The sequence below is a fragment of the Aulonocara stuartgranti genome, assembly GCF_965226115.1.
Source record: "Aulonocara stuartgranti genome assembly, chromosome: 18".
NCBI classification, from domain to species: Eukaryota; Metazoa; Chordata; class Actinopteri; order Cichliformes; family Cichlidae; genus Aulonocara; species Aulonocara stuartgranti.
The window spans coordinates 15,695,001-15,717,607 of NC_138954.1; the positions used below are offsets into that span (position 1 = coordinate 15,695,001).

The window sequence follows — 22,607 nt, forward strand, 5'->3', positions numbered from 1 at the left end:
AAGGCCTGAACGTCAACTCTCTGTAATAACTTAATTGACTGAACTCGTTTCATAGGTGGTGAAAATAAAGTGTTACACCAAAATGAGATTGTTGTGTATCAAAACAAACGTGCTACCAAACTTTTTACAAGGCGAAAACATTTATTGAAATCTCTACAGTGGGGAAAACCAATATCTGACATATAAAAACTAGTTTTCAACATTTTTGTATGAAAAAAGTGGAACAATGTTATGGAAATACAGATTTTAAGCCTCACTGAGGCCGTCTGCAATCTGGGAGAAACCTGTGGCGTTCAGAGCTGCGACCAGATTCTCCACAGTAGCTTGTGTTCCCTCTCTGTCCTGCCAGGCCACCAGCAGCAGTTTGGCCTGCATGTCGACGTCTTCGCTGTCCGTTTCGATTTCTCGCAACTCTGCCGCCTTCATCTCAAAATGAGAAGCGAGGTTCTTCCACTGAGCGCCCAGTTTGGCTGCTACGTCATCCATCTGCTGGTTCGTCACAAGTTTGCTCTGAATGCTCGGACCTTGAAGAAAATGGAATAGGAAGGACATAAATAGCTCTCTGCTCCAGGCTTGGAACTGCGCTAACACAATAAACTCAATTCATTGTGGGAAGTGGGAGCTTGTAAAATACAGAGGTCAAGTTGGGTTAAAGACATTAAGATGGAAATATGTGTGAAGTTGGAACTGAGGGTCATGCTTTCATCATCTTAAATTAAGCGTATGAAAGAGGGAAAGCAAACATACTGATAGTTAAATTGAATATGCAATGTTATTAAGGGGAAAGGTACAGAAGCAAATTCTGTTTCAGTCCAGTATTTTCTATTTTAGCTCATTGATATCACTTTCATATAGTAGTACAAGTTAAATCAGTAACACCTGCTCTTTCTGGTACAGTCATGTCCATAGATACTTGGACAATGACACAATTTTTGTAATTTCACTCTCTAAAGAAACCACAGTGGGTTTAAAGTCAATCAAAATGTGATTGAAGTAGAGTTTCAGCTACAATTCAAGAGGTTTAACAGCTATTTTTATGAATGATCCCCCATTTGCTCCTTCCCTTTCTCCGAGGCTCAAAATTAAATCAGACAAACTAACAATTTTAAATTTACTGTTTTTAATACCTGGATCTCAAACAGGCATCACTAATTGCTACAATTTATTTTGCCTCTTCATCCTAATGATGGCTTCTTTCACTTGCATTGAAAAATCTTTGGCTCTTACATTAAGGCTTTCAGTGATCAGCTTCCAGGGAACGGGCCGCTCCAGTTACATCTGAGCCTCTATTCACTCCATTAACTACAGTGGATGGAATATTTTTGTCTTCTGCTTCAATCACATCTTGATTGTTTGATTTAGAACACTGACCTCACTGAAATCCAACAATCGACCACAGGTTAGCGTAACATATGAAGCGTGTAGTTGCTCGAGAATGAGAAATAATGAGAATTAAAATCTACTGAGAAGTCAAACAGTCACATCCGGGGCAAATTAAAACCATTCTCCACCAGGTGAAATTGTCAGGAGATTTATGACAACACGGTCAATAAATAAAAGAAATGAAATAAAAAGCATGAAATCATGTGATAGCATTGGCCATGTCACTGATAATGGTGACAGGAAGTCCCCAACCAATAGGACTATTTCCTCCATGATCATGATCACTAAGATCCTGATCATCACCTCCTAACATCACACTACTGGTTTGCAACATGTGTGCCAAAGTGATTCTTTCTCGTTCATTTTGTGCGTGCAAAAATTTACCAACATCGAGAAACCTCATGCTGGGTGATATCATTCTTCATGGGAACCCAATGTAACCTAAAACTTTATTAACCCAATGACAGAATTTGTGTCTAAATACACACAAACACTCAATTTATAATCATGACAATCAAGGTGTAGTGATTCCTGCACCTGTGTAACAACAAAGGTGACCTTGACCTTAAGCACAGCTGAAGACACATTAGTTGATCTTTAACTGTAAGTCTGATTAAATTCTAAATAATAGGAGGAGTAGTGATTCTTGTGAACTTCACCATGACATAAGCTCACTGGTCCTTCATTTGGATGATCTAATAATAATAATAGTTTCCTTGTCTAAGTGCTGACACACACAAACATATGTGAAGTCAGAAACATCTAGAGTGAAATACAGAACATGTGATGACTTACTGTCATTGCTGTCTTTGAGCAGATTGTCTCCATTATCATCGTCATCCTCTTCTCCTGTCTTTATTTCTTCAGATGGGATGTCCTTCTTCATGAACGGAGAAAAAAAAAAAAAAGAAAGAAAAAGGATGGGTTCATGGACTTATGGAAACTCAGTTTGTTTTTGCTTTTTTTTAATAAAATAAAATCCTTACTGGTAGCTCTTTGGCCAACTTGCTGACCATGCTGTCGAGGTAGTCTGCCAGGCTCTTAAACTTCTGGTTTGTTGGCTGAAAGAAGTGTGGACTTCTCCTGGACAGCAGTCTCAAAGCCCGCCAGCCATAGTTTGCATTTCGCACAACCCTACAAGGAGTTACAGGATTAGACATAAAAGACATCAGGAAAATAGTAAATATATGGAAAGTAAATAAAAGAAATACAATTAAAAATAAGTCTCAGGTAGGAGATGGAATAGTGGATTTTCCCCCTCCATGGTTAAGAAAGGTTTTGTAAAAGCCATCTTACTTGTACTCCTCCTCGACCATGTTGGCTGGGTCGGCCTGTTCAATAGCTTCTGCGAAGAATTCATCCAATGACGGCATGAACTCTCTGAAAGAAAGGCCGCAGTTGTAAAATAACAAATGTAGGGTGTATATACAAAAAGCCGAACGTGAACTCATTTCAGGACTTTTCTGACCTGCTGTCTGACTTGCAGGCCTCCATGTTGTCATGATTGAGGTTCCACAGCCGGGTCAACTCATCACTAGCAAACAAGAGAAGAGCTTGAATGACCAAAATTTACAGTTTCACTAAATTTCCAACAATACTTCAGCAGGATGGACACCAATACAGAGAGAAATCTAAGACCAACAAAAAAACCAAACCACACTTCACACCACTCCACCATCCCACCCCCAGATTCAAGCACATACTTTCCCATAAAAATCTTCCGGTCTGGCCCTTTTCCAAGGAAGTCTTCTGGAGCTTGTCTTTTCCTTGTGAGTCTTTTGGGCTTGTCATCTACTGTTCTGTTAAAGAGGCAAACAAGTGGGACCACCTGTTATTTTGGCATGCTATCCAGCATTCCATGCTGCTGTAAAAACTGACTAAACCCTAAATCAAATAAAATGATTATCTGGAACGGCTACTTCAAAACATTACACTGCTGTACCTCTCTTTCACAAAGCTCGGACATCCTTCGTTTTTCCAGGCATTCCAGTTCTCCTCTGTGTTAAGAATGTGCTGTCAGAGATAATGAACATTTATAGTGGGACCAGTGTATAGAGAACAAAAGACTTGACAAGCTGTGAGCGCGTAAACAAAAGTTTCATTTAATCATACTGGTATTCCCAAAGCATGGCTTACCTCAACCATGGCAGCAAACTTGTCCCCATCAGGAGGAATCTCCCTCAGCAGCTGCAAGAGCAGAGCACAGATTAAAGGGGATTTATAACAGAAAGTCGTGATTCACCACCGTTTTGTTTTTTTTTGTTTTTTACATAGTAGGTAGGTGAGCACAAAATATGAGAAAGGACCATTTCTGTTTTTTTCCTTCACAGAACAGAAAATTAGGATTTACAGCTTGTTGTGACATCCACTTGGATTGAACCTATTAGGGTTTCCCTAGTGTTTTCATATACCGTAATTGTCGGGCTATAAGCCGCTACTTTTTGCACAAGCTTTGAACCCTGCGGCTTTTAGTCAGGTGCGGCTTTTCTATGGATTATCCATGATTTTTGTGATATCGTAAGACGATTTGTTTTGTTTGTTCCGCTGTTGTACGGCGCTACGTTGCCTGGAGGAAGGGCATGTGATCAGACACACAGTATCGGGGTTCAAGAGTGGTATGTTGGTCACATGTCCATCCGCCAGGAAACATAGTGCCGTACAAGTAGCGCGAAAAACAAACTTCAAAGTAGCGTTACGCGTTCAGCGGGAGGCGTGGATGACTAGCGGCGATAAACTTGCGAAAAGCAAGTTATGCTCAACTCCACCGGTGGAATATGACAGCGTGAAAAAGTGTGAAAACATCCACGATCACCAACGGATTTCGAAGGGCTGGACTGCTGCATGATGGAGAGGAGGACACCGCCACGGCCCTTCTGAGGGTGTTTGACTCTGACAACGAGGATTTCTTTGGTTTTGAAAGTGACAACGAAGGAAAGGAGCTGAGAGTGGATGACGAAGCCATCCTGAGCCTGTTTGTATCCGACACTGGAGAAGAGGACTTTGGTGGTTTTAGTGCGCAGGAAGAAGAGAAAGATGGTGAATGACTGACTTTTCTTCTTGTTGAAGCCGTGTCACTGCACCTGAGCCTAAAAGGTAGTCCGAATCTATTTTTCTGGTGTGCTGTAGGTTATTGTTATGTACTACATTTGTTACTCATTTATGAAGCACAGTACATGTTTCGTACTTGTAATTACCGGTACTTGTACATATACCTAAAAAGTTATGCAAATATGTACCCAGAACTTGTTTTTCAAAATATTAATAAAAGGGGTGTGTCCCCAAACAGCCGTCTCTTTCCTGACAATTCCCTTTGTGCATATTCTCTTACATATGATGAGTCAACATTGAAACACCTGCGGCTTTTAGTCAGGTGCGGCTAATGTATGTACAAAACAGGATTTTCCCCTGATTTTAGCTTGTGCGGCTAATATTCAGGTGCGCTTTGTAGTCCGGGAAATACGGTATATACATATATTGTAACAGTGGTGCATGCGTATTAAACGTGGCCAAAGTTTAAATACTAACTTCACACCAGTAATTCTTGCGAGCAAAAAGCTCAAGGCTTCAGTGGGGCCAAATGACAACAGTTGCCTCAAGGTGCTTTATATTGTAAGACACTGAGCCGACAATAACACAGAAAACCCCAACAATCACCAACTGTATGAGCAAGTACTTGGCAACAGTGGGAAGGAAAAACTCCTTTTTAACAGGAAGAAACCTCCAGCAGAACCAGGCTGCCACTCTTTAGGGGTGGGGGAATGAAGACAGGACAAAACACACTGTGGAAATGCAGAGTAGTGTATAAACACAGAGGTGCTTATATAGCACTAGGTAAGTGAAAAAGAAACAGTGCATCATGGGAAGCCTAAGCCTATTTCTGCATAACTTAAAGAGGATTCAGGGTCACCTGATCCAGCCCCCAACTACAAACTTTATCAAAAAGGAAAATTAAGTCTAATCAAGGCAGAGAGGGATAAAAACAAGAAAACTGGCTTAAAAAGAGGCCAGCCTACAGGAAGCTGAAATGGTTTGTTGCAGACAGCGGACCCAATAGTAGAAAAAAAAAATGCATTTGGGAATGAACACAGGGGCAACACTTTAAATTCCAAATGAACAGCTGCAGTTTCCCAGAGTCATTTCCTCTCAAGAATGAAAACAAGTCAGATATGAGGAAATCATGCCAAATGTTCTGCTGCTGGCTGCAAGAGCAAACTGAAGACCCAGTGTGTTGGTTTCATTTCTGAATGACAATGCCCCCAAAACAATGTGGCTAATGTTTACAATATCTGGGATCACATGCTTGCAGGCAAAACTGGGTGGACTCGGCTGTCACCTTTCATGCTTGAGTGCAAACTCCCTTTGTTTTTGTTCTACCCGCTGTGATAAAAAACAAAACAAAACAAAATGTCAGTTGTGAAATGAACGTGCTGTGTCTCTTTTGCCTGTCCCACACAGGGATTTTAGCTCACAAACTGAGCTATAATCCCAAGAATATATAAACAACATACAATCTGGGAGGTATTCAAATTAACACACACACACACACACACACACACACACACACACACACACGTTTAAATGTGCTATCCACCTCTGATTCATGAAGCTCCACACAGATTAGTACCAGTGTCAGACACATAAACACAACTGCACATACAGACAAGCCCACACATGAACATAGACACACACAGGGTTATTTGTTTGTTTGATTCAATACTTATCTGAAAATGAACTTGATATTTGTTAAAATAAAAATGAAAACTGGGAATAATTTGCTTGTTTTCTCCTAAACTTACAACATGAATAATTTAATTCCGTTTAATTCAATAGCGCCAAATAACAACAACAATCACCTGAAGGTGCTTTACTTTGTAAAGACCCAACAATAATTCAGAGAAAACTCCGAACAATCAGACGAGCTGATATAAGCGAGTGCTTGATGACAGCGGGAAGGAAAAACTCCCTTTTAACAGGAAGAAACCTCCAGGAGAACCAGGCTCAATGAGGAGCAGCCACCTGTTGCAACCAGTTAATACTGTGACATTTTGGTACCTATATAGCATACTGTTGCACAAACCTCAGGGTGGTTTGTTGGGTGACCTTTTTTTTCTCCACTAAAATTAAAATTCATTCTATAGAGAGTTTGGCCATTTTATTTCTTATAGATTTATATTTGTGTGTGTCAGCATAACTTAGGACTCACCTGATAGACCAGTTTAGTTGTCTCTTCAATCCACGCAGCCTGGTCATCATTCAGAACACAGCTGGAACTGCAGGAGGAGAAAAATATTAAAAACAATACAAATAAGACTTCAGAATAACCAATACTTTATCAGACAAAGTTTATTTACGAGGTCAGCACTGAGACACTGCTCACCTTTTGAACTTGACCTGACCCTTCAGGTACTGGAAGAGGATGAGGTACTGCAGCAGTATGTGCCGCCTGAAGTTGCTGTCGCTGAGCTGCAAGTCCATCAGCTGGAGATAAAGACGAAAGAAACAAAGTGAGGTAATGTGCAACTCCGATCTTTACAAATATTTAATGGAGATCAGCGACATGTAGATAAATACAGCAAACTCAGAAACGTAAAGCAAATGACACAGCATGAGCAAAACAAGCAGTAAATGCCATGGATATGGAGCCTGCAGTGCAGCAGTGAGGGAACAAACGTTGTCAGAGCGCCACACGTTGTTAGCCATTTCAACATTTGTTTGTGTCTATGTTTTATCCTACGTGTGTTTGACAAGTGAAGATATGACTAATGTTACTCAAACTTACAATAACTCACTGTAGAACTCCAAAGGCAACAAAACCTTATCAACATGTGTTAATATTTGATGATAGTTTTGTTTAGAGGCAAACAGCTGGCAGCCGTTACCGTTTTCCTCCTCCTACCCAGTGCTCTGTTTTGGTCCAGAACTTTGAGGTTTACAAACTAAGTGTAGCATGGAAATTTAAAATGAAGTCTTCTCACCTTCTCACTTGTGAGGAACTTGGCAAAGTAAACATGTTCTCCACTTGATGCTCTCAGCTCTTCCAGCTTCCTCTTAGAGGCCTGCATGTCATCCAGCTTATAGCTTTTGAATACCGCTAGAGTCTCATCTGAGAACTGCGTAGGACAAAAGAGTGATCGTTGACTTTTAATCATCTACTTGGATACTTGCCATCTTAAAAATGAGGAGGAAAGGCATCTGCGGTAAGGTGCATTACCTTAAGGAATGTCATCCATGAGAATTTATCGTAACACTGCACTGGATTTCTGAAGTAGTCCTGCAGTGTCCAGAACTTTCTGTACAGGTTGTAGTCGATTGGAATGGAGCTGCAATAACAATTAAACCAGATAAAGGGCCGATCAAAATGTTTACTTCAACAAATAAACAAAAGAAACAAACCTTGTGATTTATTCTTGAGAAAGCCTTTAACTTACCTCGGTGCAGGGCCATCATCCTCCCCCATTTCTCCTTCCTCCACTTCCATACCATCCTCCTTTTCTTCTGTGTGCTATAAACACAGTAACACATTTAACATTCACAGTTTTTGATTACTTCTAAAGTGCTCAGAATCAGATCTTTACCTTCTGGCCGAGAGTGCTTTCTTGTTCATTTTTGTTGAACACTGTTATATTGTCTAGATTAAACTGGCTCTGGAGATTTAGGCCTGGAAAGCAAACAAAATAAAAAAGAACAATCACTCGATCAGAGAAGCTGTGAATGCGGTTGACAGAGTGCCATGAATGATTGCAAACCTCCTCATCTTCAAAAGGCTTGTGTTGGTTTATTTATTTATAATGATAAAATACTGCTGTTCTTACCTGATTTTTCAGACAGAGGGAAGAGACGTGCCAGAAAGAGCTGGATTCGCCCGCAGAAAACTGTGTTCTGTGATTTGGACAGCCTCCTTAAGAGATCTACACAGACAGGAAAATACACTGCTCTGCATTTTAAAGATAAAAAGCTTCATATGTCACAGAATGATGAGATAAGCTCTTTACCATTGCACATCCTCAATAAATAATTCTTCCCTGCAGTGTAAAAGGAGTTCTGTGAGAAAAATAGAGCACAGCTTTGGTAAACATGTGATCAACGCAGGGCAAATTTGTCGGGGGCTTTACCCAACAGCTGGAATTTATTTACCGATTTCCAGGTGGAGACGTTCTCTTCGACAAAAGAGAAGATTTTGTCACACAGGTCCAAAGGAAGACAGTCCAGCACGTCTCCCAGCAGGACGAAAGGGGTCGTAGCAGAACAGATACCTGCAGTGGAACACAAGTCTTAAGTTTCTTCATACATGACACATTGTCTCTAAGACTTACAGAAGATTACCCGAGCAGTCTGCTTACAAAATGCATGCTTTTCATAAATAAAAAGGGGCAAGTGGATCAGAAGCATATCTGTAAACACCCCCCACAGCATAACAGACCTGCCAAATCGCCTCAGTAGATGTGCAATAGGGATTTCTCACACATATATGTCCAAAAAGGATTTTCTTTGGCTATAAAAGTATGGTATACATATATCAGCCACATGCTACTATGTGCTCATTTTGAGTGATGTATGCTATGAGACTAATGGGAAATAACTTGGCATTCACAAGGCAGTGGCTGATGTTCATATGCTGTGTCACAGATTTTTGCACTGGCTGAATGTTCAAAGATAAAGAACTAAAGAGCTAAAAGACTAATCCAAAAGTGTTTTTGTTTTTATTTATGGTACAGGTTTTGTTCCCTGGCACAAAAGGAATAAGCTATTCATTTTTTTTTTATCCTAAAAATCAGTGTATCACCTGGATCTACTTATGAGACCCCTAGATGAGTAACATACCTTCTGTAACGCCATCAATGCTCAGGTAAATGAGAGCTAGGTAGTCATCACACCTCGCCTTCTGCTCAACCTGGAAACATTTGAAGATATCGTTTGAGGATTTTGAGGGTAATTTCATTTTTTTAAAAGCGAACAAACGCGTACTAGAAACAAACAAACAAAAAGCATTTCTTACAATCAGATCACCAAGAACTCCCCTCAGAGCCTGATCGAGGGTTGTCTTCTTTTCCGCCTCACTGTAACATGAGAAAAACAAGCGATCAGTAAGGTTGCATCCCTTCCTCCATTATTATAGGTTATAATAGCCAACAGAAATGATTACAATACAATAAGTAATTACATTACAATAAGTTAGCAAGAACTAACAACTTCACTTACTTGCCGGGGATCTGGTTAAAAATACTGATCAAAGGTTTGATGCTTTTTCCAGTCAAAGCCTGGACGGCAGACGCCTGAGATTGTGTGAAGAAGAAGAAGACGAAGAAGAAACATTTATGAAACAAACGACATCGTTGGTTAGCATCTGCGTTAGCTTAGCTTCATCTGTTACCTGCTATAGTAACAACATGCGACATGCTACATTAACAAACCCAGGCTAGGATTTCAACTGTAATCTAAAATATATGACTGCACATATATTTATAAGTTGCTGAGGTTCTGTGTTTTCTTACCGTAAATTTGTCTTTAGCGTCGACAAAATTAAATGAAGACGGCGACATCGTCTCTTTTTGGAAACCGGAAGTGCCGATAAAGTTGTTCCGGTTTCTTTGAGCGTGGGAAAAGGTCGAGAGCGGTGCAGGATTTAAAATTAATTACAGTCAAGGTGCCATGTAAAAATTTATGTCTCCAGCGCACTTTCCACCATTAAAAACAATTGCAGTCGTATCATGCAAATTATTATGGTAATGGTGTAATTTTAAAATATTTTCCTCACAGTCAGTACATCATATTTGCCTAGTTGGTAAACTAACACTTTTTAGTGTGCATGAGAGTCATAACAAGGACTTAAGAAATAATGGAGGTCCAGGAGCCTTTGGAGAACATAACCAGATGAAGATAACATAGGCTGTTCACATGAATCTCATGCATACACTGAGTATGTAAAAAGTTCTCCTCTGGCCTTTCCCTTTTCTCCTTTCAAACTTTCATTTATTTGTCTCCTCTGATTTGATCTTTTTTCTACATTTTCGATTATTTTTTTTCACATTTATATGAACTTTTCTGTGCTATGAAGAAAACTGAAAACATACAAGGTGGTTTACCCTCTACATGCTTGAAAGCAAAGGCAATATGTGTCAGTACTGGCCACTACAAAAAGGCCTAGTAACCATGAAAGACTAGCTATTGAATTTCATGCACATATGCTAAAGTGGGCATGAAGATGTGATGGGGAGATATGTGACTTTCTTAAATGTCATATCAAAACCAAAATGTATGAAAGAAATAATTTAATATTTCTTGCTGAATGCAAAATTCCAGATGAAATAGAAAATTTACCTTGTAATATACACTTTATCTGTTTCTTCATGAATCTAGTCTGAGCAAAAGGACGAAAACCTTTTCGTCCTTTTGCTCAGACTAGATTCCTACTAAAAGTGGCACAATGCAGAAACATCTCTGGGTGCATGTCCTTCTGTGTGGTATTAGGCAGCTGGTGGATTGTTGGGCGACCTGGGCACCCCTTTTGCTTTAAGAAGCCATGAAAAAAGCTGTTGCACTGATGAAAATGTGTCATCTTTTTGGCTCGAACTGAAGGGTTTTGCAAATCCACTGCAAACCCTAATGAACACATGAGCCTTGCTGTAGCATTGTTGGGTGCAAGTATGGTACAAACAAAACCTCTGACCGTACCCACTGTGACTGAACAACGTTCAGTTATTCTCTCCACTTTCAAACTGTGTATGCAGACATTAAAAATAATAGCTTAGATTTATACACTGCCTTTCAAGAAACCCAAAGCCCCTTTACAAAAGAGTCTAAATAAGTCTACATTAGTATTAGTTTAGGAAAAAAGCAGGATGGTGAGTTCAACTTTTCCAATGCACAACATTATTTGAAAACTATATCTGAAGAGTGCATATGCCATGGAGATTAGTGGAAACCACTTTTTGTGATTCCTCAGAATCTGGAATAGAAAGACATTTTTTTGGTGTATGTGTTTAATCTTTGTGTCACAGATTGCCCTCAGTATAGCCATGTGGGTTAACCCAAGTTAGTCCAGAAGGTGGCAGTGTTTCATACCATTTAGTCCCACGTTGCAGTTAAAAGCAGGGGGGTGTCAAGGCAATTTGATCTCAAATGGGCCAGAGCAGTAAAACAATTGCATAACAACGCGCCTTTAATTCAAGTAAGCAAAAGTTCCAATTTGTTAGACCATCTATTTAGAAAACATGTTGAAGCGGTTGGATAAAATAAAATAAGTTCAGATTCAACAGTATGTCTTATTGCATGTCCATTACAGATCACAGTGAGTCTAGAAATGCATAAAACCATCAGATGAAGAGATTTGAGGTCTAAAGTACAATATTATTTTTCTCCGTATGACTCAAATAAATTTGTCAAGAACAACAAACATGCTTTATACTTTTATATGTGCATGAAAATAATAAAATAATAATAAAATAAAATAATAAAATAATAAAAACTTCAATGAAGTTTTTAAACTTTGTAAATCCATTTAAATTTCTAAATTAGACCCTTTAAAAGATCAGTTTCCATTTGCATACACGGACCATAAGGTGCATGTGTATATGTGTGTGCTCTTAGCCTATATGTTTGACATTCACTCTCTCCTGGTCAAAGTCCCTTTAGTGTTTTTTTACCCTAATTTCTATACCTGAAGCATAGAGGTGGTACTGAAATTAAAATTCTATTGTAGACGTCCTGCGTAGTTAGAGTTCAGGTCAGGGACAGGCCAGTGTGTTCAGGTTTGGCATTCAGTGTTAATGAGTACCTAACGGAGGTCACTGCAGTCATGCTGATGTGTTTTGTGCATGTGTGTCTTTGTGAAGGAACATTTCCGTGTGTTGTGGCCATACAATTGACATTGCAACTACTGGGCTGCGGGACTTGAATGCGTTGATATGATCTACTGTTCAAAAGGTCACACAGAACAGTGAGCTGTTATGTCAGTCATTAATGATCCAGTCTGTCATTGTTTTATTCATAGATTGAAGCTGCTTTAAGTATTACTTTGTGGCGTAAAATACAAGACAGATTTTATTCTGTATTTACATATATCATAAAGAAAAATAAGCATCCGGTTAATGCATGTGTATCTAATGTAATGTGTTTGTGCAATAAAAGATGATATAATAGAGCAGGGGTGGGCAATATTAATAGCCACCCCTGTTTTAGAGTTATAGCAAGCCCCTGCACCTTGGGCATTCAGCGAGCGTTTGGTGAATTTCTTCTGCCTTCATTTCGTTCATTTCAAGTTGCATGAACACTGTGTCCTGTGTTGATCTCTCGTCTTACATGCCTATTTACACGCCAAAGACTCTAAACTTATGGAGTTCTGTAGATGCGGGACCAGCCACTCGCTTCGACAAAACCCTGTTGTTATGATGTCTGTTAACTGGTTCTATGATTGTTGTGCTGATGTTTGGAAAAAACACTAAAAAGCTGTGAAAATGTAGGCCAGCAGTGTCACGTAGAAAGAGCTGAGGGATCATTTTAATCACTGCGTTGTCGTACTGGTCATGAAAAGGGGAAGTGAGAAGTGTGCTCCTCTGCAGTTTTCATTGGCACCTTGTTTCTCACACAGGCTTCTGTGCACAGTTCCCCAGATATCTAACTGCAACCCCTTTCCACTCCCTCTCACAGCAACACCCACTTTCTGACACAGCTGTGTTTTTTTTTTGAATGTTTGCCAAAAAAGCAGAAAGCACTGGTAAGAAATTCTTCGCTTGAAGATTAGAATCCGGCAACCTAATCTACAAGCTTCACAAACTGACCAGCACTTAGTTAGTGACAAGAAAGCTTGTGAACACTTGAATTTGTAGGTTTCTAAATGTTTCCTGATCTTTGTGAAAGTTACTTTAAAAGACACACTCAGACTAAACTAATAACCTATAAACACTTTTACATTTATTGGTAATAGTAATGGACCAGTTCTTATATAGTGTTTTTCTACTCTACTTGAGCACTCAAATTGCATATTTCATGTCTGTATTGCAAGTGAAGGGCATCACATTGAAATTGTTTGAAGGAATTTTATAAAATGATGGTTTTCTCTGGGTGCTTTTGGGCTGAATATTCATTTTGCACTCTGAAATCAGTTTAAACCAGGTCAGACATTCTGTCTCTGTTGTTTATTTTGTCTAGATAAATATAATTAGAGGTCTGCTGAATGCTCGCCAATGCCAAGAATAATCGGGGCAACATGGGAGCCAAATAATTTGCAGAACACTTTCAGACAGAAATGCCTGAGGGGCAACAAAAAGAGCTTTGTCTGTGTTTTTGGGGACAAACTTCAAAACAAGAGGCTAAACACAATGCTCTGACCCCCGAGGTTAAGCACACAAAGGAAGGAGATTTTTGACTGTGGTCATGTGACTAGCCTCTGCGATTTGACCATAAAAAAGAAAAATGTGAAGAAGTGCCATCATGTCATACAAAGGAGACAAACCCATCAAGGGAGTTTTCCACTGATGCACGATACAAGCTTCACGAAAAATGAATGTGGTTGCTCTCGTATACATTATGTAGAAGAATAGTATTAACTACTATTTATAGTGAGGAAGGCCATCGACCACATACTGAATACAGATAAATATTTTTTATCTGATTGTTCTGGTATTTGCATTTAAATCTAATGAAATACAATTACTTTTGCAGTCTATGCAGCTTGTGTAGCTATTTCCTCTTCGCTTGTGATGCCAGCATTTGAGTTTATTGAAATCATGCATTATGCTGCATTAAGTATGTTGTCTTGTAATCATCATGGTAGTGATTTTCCATCATGGCTTTCACCTGCCAAGTGCTTTACCACTTCGCATGGCATTGTAAAATTATTTGGGACAGGGACACTTTGTTAATGATCATCCAACACGGAGCAAGAAACGAGGGGATGTGCATCCAAACGCATCAGTCATCCAGACTGGATTTTAAGCTTACAATAATTCACACATATATTTATACAACTTTGGCTGACTGCCCCCACATTACGGGGTTCCTGTTGGGAAACATTCACCTGTGGGGTTTAAAGTCATATGATGGTTATTCAATGATTAGCCCAGGGTGTGGGGACCACCAAATATTTACGAGCCATAAAAAATGGGATGTGAGAGGGGCGCATGCACAGATGGAGAAAGGACATTCTTATGACACAGGCAAAACAGGAAATCTCCATTATGGCCACATGTTATCTAATCAAGCTGCGAGGAATTTTAACGTGCTTGTATGTGCAATTAACTGATCCACATCCTTGTGTTGTTTCACGGGTGCAACGAGATGATTTTGGGATTGTTGCCAAAAACCTAAATTATGTATACAGATTGGAATGCATTGTAAAGGAAGCACTGACGAGGCCAGCGGGATGTAAACATACACTGCGTTATTCTGGTGAATACATATAACAAATGAGGATGCACTGACCTCAGTTTGAAATTTGTCCAGTACCAAACTGTATGAATATGAATACACAGAGAAACTTGACTAAAAAGCATCTTTATTAAAGGAGTCATTGTTCAAACAACACATAGAACAGGCGATTGTGAAGACACACACTGCAAAATAAGAATAAAACTGATGGCCTTTTTAAAGTATAGTAAAAAAATAAATAAAATGCTGACAGATAGAAAAGCTAAAATTTCACATTGTTCACTGTTTTGGCCAGTGACTTGGCCCCGGACTATTGTTTTCCTCTCCATTTATCTCCACATATTCTTCTTGTGGACCGTGAACCAGGATGCCAATGCGACTACTAAAGTTGCGTGTTTGTGGATACAGAAGGAAATCATAGATAAGAGATGCCGCTATGCCACCACACATCGGTGCCAGCCAGTACACCTGGAACGAAAGCAGAAATGAGTTTTATCTTTGACAAAATGAAATGGATAAGGAAAATTGCTCTTTTTTTTGGATAAAAGGCGTTTTGATAAACGGCTACCCAGTGGTTTTTCATTTTGCCCAGTATCAAAGCCGGCCCAAAGGAACGAGCAGGGTTGATGCCACATCCAGTGAAACTTATCTGTAAATGTAAAAACAAAGCATATCATTTATAAGTAAATACACTCATGTGATGGAATAATTTTTGTTATAATTTAGAATGGGAATATCTTATCCATACACAAAGACGATGGTAGGGGGCTAATCTTGCATATATCTTTTTATAAAATGCATAAGAAATGCAGTAGCTCTACAGAAAATGAGTTTTAGATGTGCCGGATTTACCACAATAAACTTTTTTTTTTAAAACTGTGTATTAAATCACAAAGATATTGAAAACTGTTAACAGCCCAAGAAGCTTCATTGAACTACTTTTTGCACCAAAAACCAAGGCGCTGACTTGTTTATCTGCATCTGTTATGTTTCCAGGCAAACACTATTTAAAACGGTTATTGGCAGACTTTTATTAAAGTCGACATATGTTGCTGTGTTCGACTCAATGTGACACTTGTGTAGCCGCCTTTGAAACTGTGATTTGCCGAACCCCTGCCACACCACCCTGACGCACATAGAAATACTCTGCAGAATTGGGTAACATAGTGTAGGGAAAATCTTGAATCGTAAATTGAGAGAAACTGTGACACCCACCAACGCTAACTGTACAGGATATTTGATTTACAACAACAAAGCTGCTTTAAAAATGATCAAGATGCTTAAATAGTGCAAAAAGGTTCAGGTATGCTTTGACAAACAGTTGCTATTTAGCGATTTATTCACCCTCAACTTGATATTAAATAATACCCTTTAATGCTCTGCTCTGAGCAGTTTTATATAAAATGAATGCACATGTGCCTGATCCTTCTAAGATGACAGATTTCAGGAGGATGGATTGCAATCAGCTGACTGCTACTCATATAAAAATTCATACAGATTTTGATTGCGATTCACTTACAGCTGTTAAATGCCCAAGTCCCACCGACAGCCCAATAGCCAAGGGTGCAGAGCCTGTAACATCAGTCCTTCGCTTGTCAGTCACTGCTATGATACACAGAACCAGCTGAAGGGTGGCAAAGAATTCGATGGCAAAACCTGCTCCTACACTGACATTTAGCTGCAAAAGACAATTACTGCCCATTAGTCCAACTAGAGTTAGGCTTGATTAGACTGAATGTGCTGGTTTATGTTGTGTGAAAACCAAAACGACAAGTGCAACCTCTTACCGCATTAACACCAAGAGACTCTCCAGGCTTATATCCATTCACAACAGCGCTGGCTGCAATTGCCCCAAGCATTTGAGCGAGGATGTAGAACGCACATCTGAGTGCACTGATCTGGCAGTTGACCAGGAGGCCCAGGGTGACCGCAGGGTTCAAGTGTGCTCCACTGATGTGCCCCAAACTCTGAGCCAGTGTGGCAATGGCTAGTGCAAAGGCCAACGAGACCTTTATTTCCTGAGCAATCATCTGATTTTTATCATTGCCCAGACCTATTCCAACAATAGAGGATAGGCCAATAAGTATGAACAGTAACATACCAACAAACTCTGCAGCCACAGCCCTCCAAAATGCCCAACTCTTTACTTCTGTCATCTTTACCCCTTAAGAATCTGTTAAAACATGTATATGCGTCACTATTTATAGTTTGTGGAGAGGGGCGGGGAAATGACAAAACAGGAAGATGTTGTGCTGTGCAAGATTTCATGTAACACCAGAAAGACAAGTGTAGCTTTTCTCTTTTTATTTGATATAGCAGAATTTGTTTTCAGACTGGCTCCTTTGATTATTCTACAACATCCTCCAGCAGGGGCTCTGTTTCACGTTCCTGTTCCGGGGCCCAGCAGAGCAAGATTTTAGTTTTTTCTTTGAAGCTCTCGTCACTGGGTGCCAGCACATAATTATACAGAAGCGCTGCCACCACTCCAGCACTCATCGGTCCAGCCCAGTACACCTGAAAAACCAAAGAAACCACATCAGTTACAATCTGAATGACTTGTAAGCCCAGTGACTTAGAAAAAGGTCACATTTTCAGCTCGTGCGTCACCAATACATACCCAGTGATCATTGAACGCCTTCTGTATAACTGCAGGTCCAAAGGATCGAGCTGGATTGATCCCACATCCCGTGTAGGAGATCTGCAACCCATAGAGGAAAACACCACTTGCTTGCCTGGCTGTACATCAGCTGATTACATGAAAGGCTGATGTACAGCCAATTCACTCTGAGCCAATCTATTGTGTTGGCTTCTGAAAGATGGAGAAACCATCTGCCAAATTAATGACATGGGAAATAAATGAATGTTTTCATGTACTCACCCCAGCAAGATGTCCAAGCGTTACAGAGAAGCCATATGCCAGAGGTGCAAATCCGCCAATGTCACGTCTTTTGTCATGGAGTGCCACCAAGCACAGAACCAGCTGCAGAGTGAGCATGAACTCCATGCCAAAACCTTGAGCTGGGCTGATACCATTTAGCTAGAAATGATAATACCAATGGGATTAGAGGATTTTTATACCCTACAGTGCTTCCATTATTTTAAGCATGATGCTCATCATTTCGCATGACTGCTACAAACAGTTAAAATGTGACATTAAGACTACAAACAGACCTGAAGAGTTAAAATTGTCACTCAAGCAAGGCTGAAGGCAATTCTTTGAATGCCACTTAGTCCAAGTAGCAAATATCATTTAAGGCTAATATTATTTAGGAAAATCATGGACTCCACCTTACCTCATTAACTCCAAGTGAATCAACATGTTCTGCCCTGATACCATACACAATGGCACTGCCAACCACTGCCCCCAACATCTGAGCCAACATGTAGAAGAGGGCTCTGAGAATACTTATACGACAGCTGGTCACCAGGCCCAGGGTGACGGCAGGATTCAGGTGTGCACCGCTAATGTGACCTATGCACTCGGCTAGCGTGGCGATGGCCAGGCCGAAGGCAAATGCCACTTTGATCTCACGATCAAGGTTGAAATCATTTGGATCTCCTACTGCAGCAGAGAGGCCCATGAAAATAAAGATGATCATTCCCAAGAACTCCGCCAGAACTGCCCTCCAAAACGACCACGACTTAATCTCTGACATGGCTACTCAGATAACGTCCAGTGATAACAGACAGCTTTCAAAGGAGCACCTGCGTGCTACAGAATCTGGCAACTCAAATTTTGCTCCACCAGTGAGCCACCTGAAATTGTGAGTGACATTCACAGGCATTTATCAGGTGTGTGCCTTTAACAAATCAGGCCTAATTAGAAGCAGCTGAGAGATGTGGGCTTCACCCAGTGAGCGTGACCTCCAGGTCTCCTGCTCTGCTCATTGCTTTTCTAGTGTTACTGAAGGAGATGCTACGTTTCTCATTTAAGACGGCAAACCACAACAGCAGCTCAAAAGACAGGACTTTGAATGGAACTGAATGGATCTGATGGAAATACAAAGAAAGTGTTTAAATAAGCAAAATGTATCAATTAGTACAAAAATATCACATGCAGTAAGGGGCAGCTTGGAGATTATAATTTTATCCAGGTTTGAGTCATTTTAAAATTTTCATTTAAATACATTACTGCATTAATACAATAATATAATTAAAAATTCAAAACAAACTCTTTCAAATGTCTAGTGACTGATAATTTTAAAAGAAATACAAGAAAAGATGATGGAGCGCTAAGGAGAGAATAAATAGGCTGGAGGGTGTAGGTGCTACTGCCATGCTAAATGGTTTCCCCATCTTTCAGTCTACTTGTTTTATTCTGAGCAGGGGCACGGTGCTTTGAAGTTAACATCTGTCATTTGCCACTGTGAAGGAAATGGGAGCTTTTGAATTCACGACAAGGAAACCAGCCCCTTGTTCAGCTTTTCTGTGTGAAAGAGCTGGCAGGTTAAAGGGTCACACTGCTTCTTGTCTTCATCTTTGAAAGAAAGATGAGAAGCCCTCCATAGAATCACATTTTACTTGGGCAGCATTTTTCTTCATCAAACAAATGTTTTTTGTTTTTTTTTACTTGCACATCACTCTGATTGATTCTTCTGTTTTTAATGTTGACTTCATTAAAAATCAAGTTTTCTTTTTTCTTTTCTTAAAAAAAAAAAAAAAATCTGCCTGAGATAGCATTAACATGTGTTTTGACTATAAAGAATGTTCACCCAGGAAAGATGCTAGAATGACTGGGATGACATGGCATTTAATATAGGGCTGTGCGATATGTCCAAAATCTCATATCCCGACATTAAGACATCTATCGTCCGATAACGATATAAATCACAAAAATGTAGCATTTTTTGTAAAATCTGTGACTCTCGGGCAGCTCGACTTGCGTGAAGTGTTTCCAGCTGGGCGTCGCGTACCTGGAGTCGAGTGTTTTAACCGATGCACGAAACGATACATTTTTAGACATAAGTTGTAACGGCCGCCGTTTTCTTTGTGAGTATTTATTGCATGGCGTGCTGCGGGGAAAAGCCTGTTCTAACGTTTGAGTCTTATTTTTTAGCAACTGACGGCTCATTTTTGCTTCTCATTCGTAAACACTCTGCATACTCTTTCAGTGATTCAGTTTATTTTGAAAAGTCTCAACAGGATCCTGAGCTTTATTGTGAAAGGTTTATGTGGAACAAGCGGACACACGGTGTTTTTACCGTCGTTGTTGCTAACGACAACGCATAAAAACAAACGCTTGTCTGTCTATAGTGTGGTTATATTAAATATAAGAGAAAGAGAGAACTTTAAGAAATTAATATAGCCACTACAGTGACCATCAAAATAATGAAAAAATATTGCCGTAAACAGTTTATTTTGCGACACCACGAAACAAACGATAGCATAAAATGAAACGATAGACGTTTTTATATCGTCATCCGATATATATTGTTATATCGAACAGCCCTAATAACACGTGATAGCATTTTAAGATGTAATGAACTGAAGTAAATGCAAATGTTGGTACAGGAGGTTATCATTTCTTGTTCTTTAAGCTCTGTGCTTGCAGACCATATTTTATTTCCTTAAAGATCAGCACTTTATCTTTTGGCACACGTGTATCTTTAAAGGTACTCCTTGATCCTGTAGTGTGCTGTAAGCCCAACATCCTCCACAGGCAGTGGAGGTTTGCTTTTGTGGAGTGACGACTAACAAGATCAGAGCCTAAAAATGTATCTCTGTGCACTTTCTGCATACACATAATACTTTTTCTTGTGAAAGTTGCAAGTTTAAATCATGCAAAAATAGTTGTAAATTAATTGACAGTTCTTACAGCCAAATGGCATGAAATGTTTCTGAAACAGCTGTAGCACTGGACACTTTTTTAGGTACAAATTGCTAGTACTGGGTCGGGCCCCCTTTTGTCTTCAGACCTACGTTAATTCATCGTGGCATAGATTCAAAAAAGTGCTGGAAACATTCCTCAGAGATTTTGGTCCATGTTGACTTGCTAGCATCAAGTAGTTGCTGCAGATTTGTCAGTTGAAAATCCATTAATTGGATTGAGATCTGGTGACTGTGGAGGCCATCTGTGCACTGTGAACTCTCTGTCATGTTCAGGAAACCAGTTTGAGATGATTTGAGCTTTGTGGCATGACACAATATCTTGCTGTGAGGAGCCATTAGAAGATGTGTACGCTGTGATCATCCATCTTGGATCAATATAAAGCAGGATGGATCCATGCTTCCATTTTGTTTACAACAAATTTTGTACCTACCGCCCAAATATCACAGCAGAAATCAAGAATTATCAGTCCAGGAAACGTTTTTCTAACATTCTGCTGTCTAATTTTGGTGGGTCCATCCAAATAGTAGCCTCAGTTTCCTGTTCTTAGCTGACAGAAATGTTAGTGTGGTCTTCTGGTGCTGTAGCCCATCTGATTCAAGGTTTAGAATTAGAATAGAATAGAATTCAACTTTATTGTCATTGCACATGTCACAAGTACAAGGCAACGAAATGCAGTTTGCATCCATCCAGAAGTGCTTTAACCATAATATAGATATATTACAGAAATGGGTCTGTTATAGGTATGAGGGTACAAAATATGGGTCTATTATGGGTATGTTATAATGTACACGGTATGAAGGTATGGTGTGAATATGTTATAACTATAAGTATGTACAGGCTATGAACAGGATATAAATATGAAAACTATACAGAAATATGAAATAAAAAGCTATACAGAAATGAAATATGAACTATGTAAGTTATAAACAGTTGTAAACAGTTGTAGAATTATAATTATCGTATTGTACAGAATGATTGTCTATACAGCATTTACAGTAGTGCAGTTAAGTGAAATATGTGGATATTTTTACAGAGGCTATATAAAGTGCTAGTGGTTGTGAGTGGTGGTTCAGTCCATGTTATTATTGTGTGTAGGAGGGTACAGTTGTCCATTTGTTTGTTTTTGACCATTGTGTGTGTGTTCAGTTATAGGTGGTTGTTTGTATGTTCAGTCCATGAGTTTAATGTGGTTCAGATGTCAGGAGGCAGGGTTCAGGAGTCTGACAGCTGTGGGGAAGAAGCTGTTTCGGTACCTGGTGGTCTTAGTCCGGAGGCTCCTGTAGCGCCTCCCAGAGGGCAGGAGGATGAAGAGTCCATGTGATGGGTGACTGGGGTCTTTGATGATTTTCCCAGGCCTTTTCAGACACCGCTTCCTGTAGATGTCGTTTATGGCAGGAAGTTGTGCTCCAGGAATGCGCTGGGCAGTTTTCACGACCCTCTGCAACGCCTTCCGGTCCGAGGCAGAGCAGTTCCCGTACCAGACTGTTATACAGTTGGTCAGGATGCTCTCGATGGTGCAGTGATAGAAGTTCACCAGAATGTCTGAGGACAGGTGGTTCTTCCTCAGAGTCCTCAAGAAGAGGCGCTGGTGAGCCTTCTTGACCAGCTTGGAGCAGTTGGTTGTCCAGATGAGATCCTCGGAGATGTCGACACCCAGGAACTTGAAGCTGCTCACACGCTCCACAGCCATCCCTTTAATGTAGATGGGTGGATGTGGGTCAGCATTCCTCCTGACATGTTGTGTATTTGGAAATGCTCTGGCTATTAGCTTCTGACTTCTGACGTCAACAAGACATTTCCTTGCAGTGAACTGCCTATTGTCTCTTTTTGGGGACATCCTCTGTAAATCCTTGTTTACAACAGTTTGTGAAATACTGAGACCGGTCCACCTGGCACAAACAACTACACCCTGTTTAAAGTCACATAAATCACCTTTCTTCCCCACACCTAACTGCAGTGAAGTGTTGCCTTGTGATTTTTCGGCTAAACATTTGCATTAACAAGTAGTTGAACAGGTTTATCCAACAAA

The 22,607-nt window shown here is 40.0% G+C and overlaps 3 protein-coding genes across 3 annotated transcripts; all 3 read right to left on the minus strand.

Moving 5' to 3' along the window:
• Positions 1 to 127: 127 nt before the first annotated feature.
• Positions 128 to 9,985, minus strand: thoc1 (THO complex 1). The gene is made up of 21 exons (XM_082514349.1): positions 9,876 to 9,985; positions 9,583 to 9,656; positions 9,380 to 9,440; positions 9,205 to 9,274; positions 8,518 to 8,636; positions 8,376 to 8,424; positions 8,196 to 8,291; positions 7,959 to 8,041; positions 7,812 to 7,885; positions 7,595 to 7,703; positions 7,359 to 7,493; positions 6,761 to 6,861; positions 6,587 to 6,653; positions 3,520 to 3,570; positions 3,326 to 3,396; positions 3,087 to 3,182; positions 2,852 to 2,917; positions 2,680 to 2,763; positions 2,370 to 2,517; positions 2,179 to 2,263; positions 128 to 524 (listed from the first exon to the last, which is right to left on the minus strand). The coding sequence occupies exons 1-21, from the start codon at positions 9,921 to 9,923 to the stop codon at positions 247 to 249; spliced, it is 1,965 nt and encodes a 654-aa protein (XP_082370475.1). The 5' UTR covers positions 9,924 to 9,985; the 3' UTR covers positions 128 to 246.
• A 5,023-nt stretch (positions 9,986 to 15,008) lies between these two features.
• LOC309693634 (aquaporin-1-like) lies at positions 15,009 to 16,943 on the minus strand. The gene is made up of 4 exons (XM_082513054.1): positions 16,536 to 16,943; positions 16,268 to 16,426; positions 15,317 to 15,397; positions 15,009 to 15,216 (listed from the first exon to the last, which is right to left on the minus strand). The coding sequence occupies exons 1-4, from the start codon at positions 16,902 to 16,904 to the stop codon at positions 15,028 to 15,030; spliced, it is 798 nt and encodes a 265-aa protein (XP_082369180.1). The 5' UTR covers positions 16,905 to 16,943; the 3' UTR covers positions 15,009 to 15,027.
• Positions 16,944 to 17,037: 94 nt separating this feature from the next.
• On the minus strand, positions 17,038 to 18,529 carry LOC309693635 (aquaporin-1-like). The gene is made up of 4 exons (XM_082513055.1): positions 18,042 to 18,529; positions 17,627 to 17,785; positions 17,366 to 17,446; positions 17,038 to 17,262 (listed from the first exon to the last, which is right to left on the minus strand). The coding sequence occupies exons 1-4, from the start codon at positions 18,402 to 18,404 to the stop codon at positions 17,095 to 17,097; spliced, it is 771 nt and encodes a 256-aa protein (XP_082369181.1). The 5' UTR covers positions 18,405 to 18,529; the 3' UTR covers positions 17,038 to 17,094.
• Positions 18,530 to 22,607: the final 4,078 nt, after the last annotated feature.

Excerpts from the sequence above, each read along its gene's own strand:
- LOC309693634 (XM_082513054.1), bottom strand. The coding sequence starts at position 16,904 with ATGACAGAAGTAAAGAGTTGGGCATTTTGGAGGGCTGTGGCTGCAGAG. Across the intron at positions 16,427-16,535 it reads AGTCTCTTGGTGTTAATGCG|CTAAATGTCAGTGTAGGAGC; the intron begins GTAAGAGGTTGC and ends TGTCTTTTGCAG. Across the intron at positions 15,398-16,267 it reads GACTTGGGCATTTAACAGCT|ATAAGTTTCACTGGATGTGG; the intron begins GTAAGTGAATCG and ends TTACATTTACAG.
- thoc1 (XM_082514349.1), bottom strand. The coding sequence starts at position 9,923 with ATGTCGCCGTCTTCATTTAATTTTGTCGACGCTAAAGACAAATTTACG. Across the intron at positions 8,292-8,375 it reads TTTATTGAGGATGTGCAATG|ATCTCTTAAGGAGGCTGTCC; the intron begins GTAAAGAGCTTA and ends CTGTCTGTGTAG. Across the intron at positions 2,764-2,851 it reads GCCTGCAAGTCAGACAGCAG|AGAGTTCATGCCGTCATTGG; the intron begins GTCAGAAAAGTC and ends CCTTTCTTTCAG.
- LOC309693635 (XM_082513055.1), bottom strand. The coding sequence starts at position 18,404 with ATGTCAGAGATTAAGTCGTGGTCGTTTTGGAGGGCAGTTCTGGCGGAG. Across the intron at positions 17,786-18,041 it reads ATTCACTTGGAGTTAATGAG|CTAAATGGTATCAGCCCAGC; the intron begins GTAAGGTGGAGT and ends TATCATTTCTAG. Across the intron at positions 17,447-17,626 it reads CGCTTGGACATCTTGCTGGG|ATCTCCTACACGGGATGTGG; the intron begins GTGAGTACATGA and ends TATGGGTTGCAG.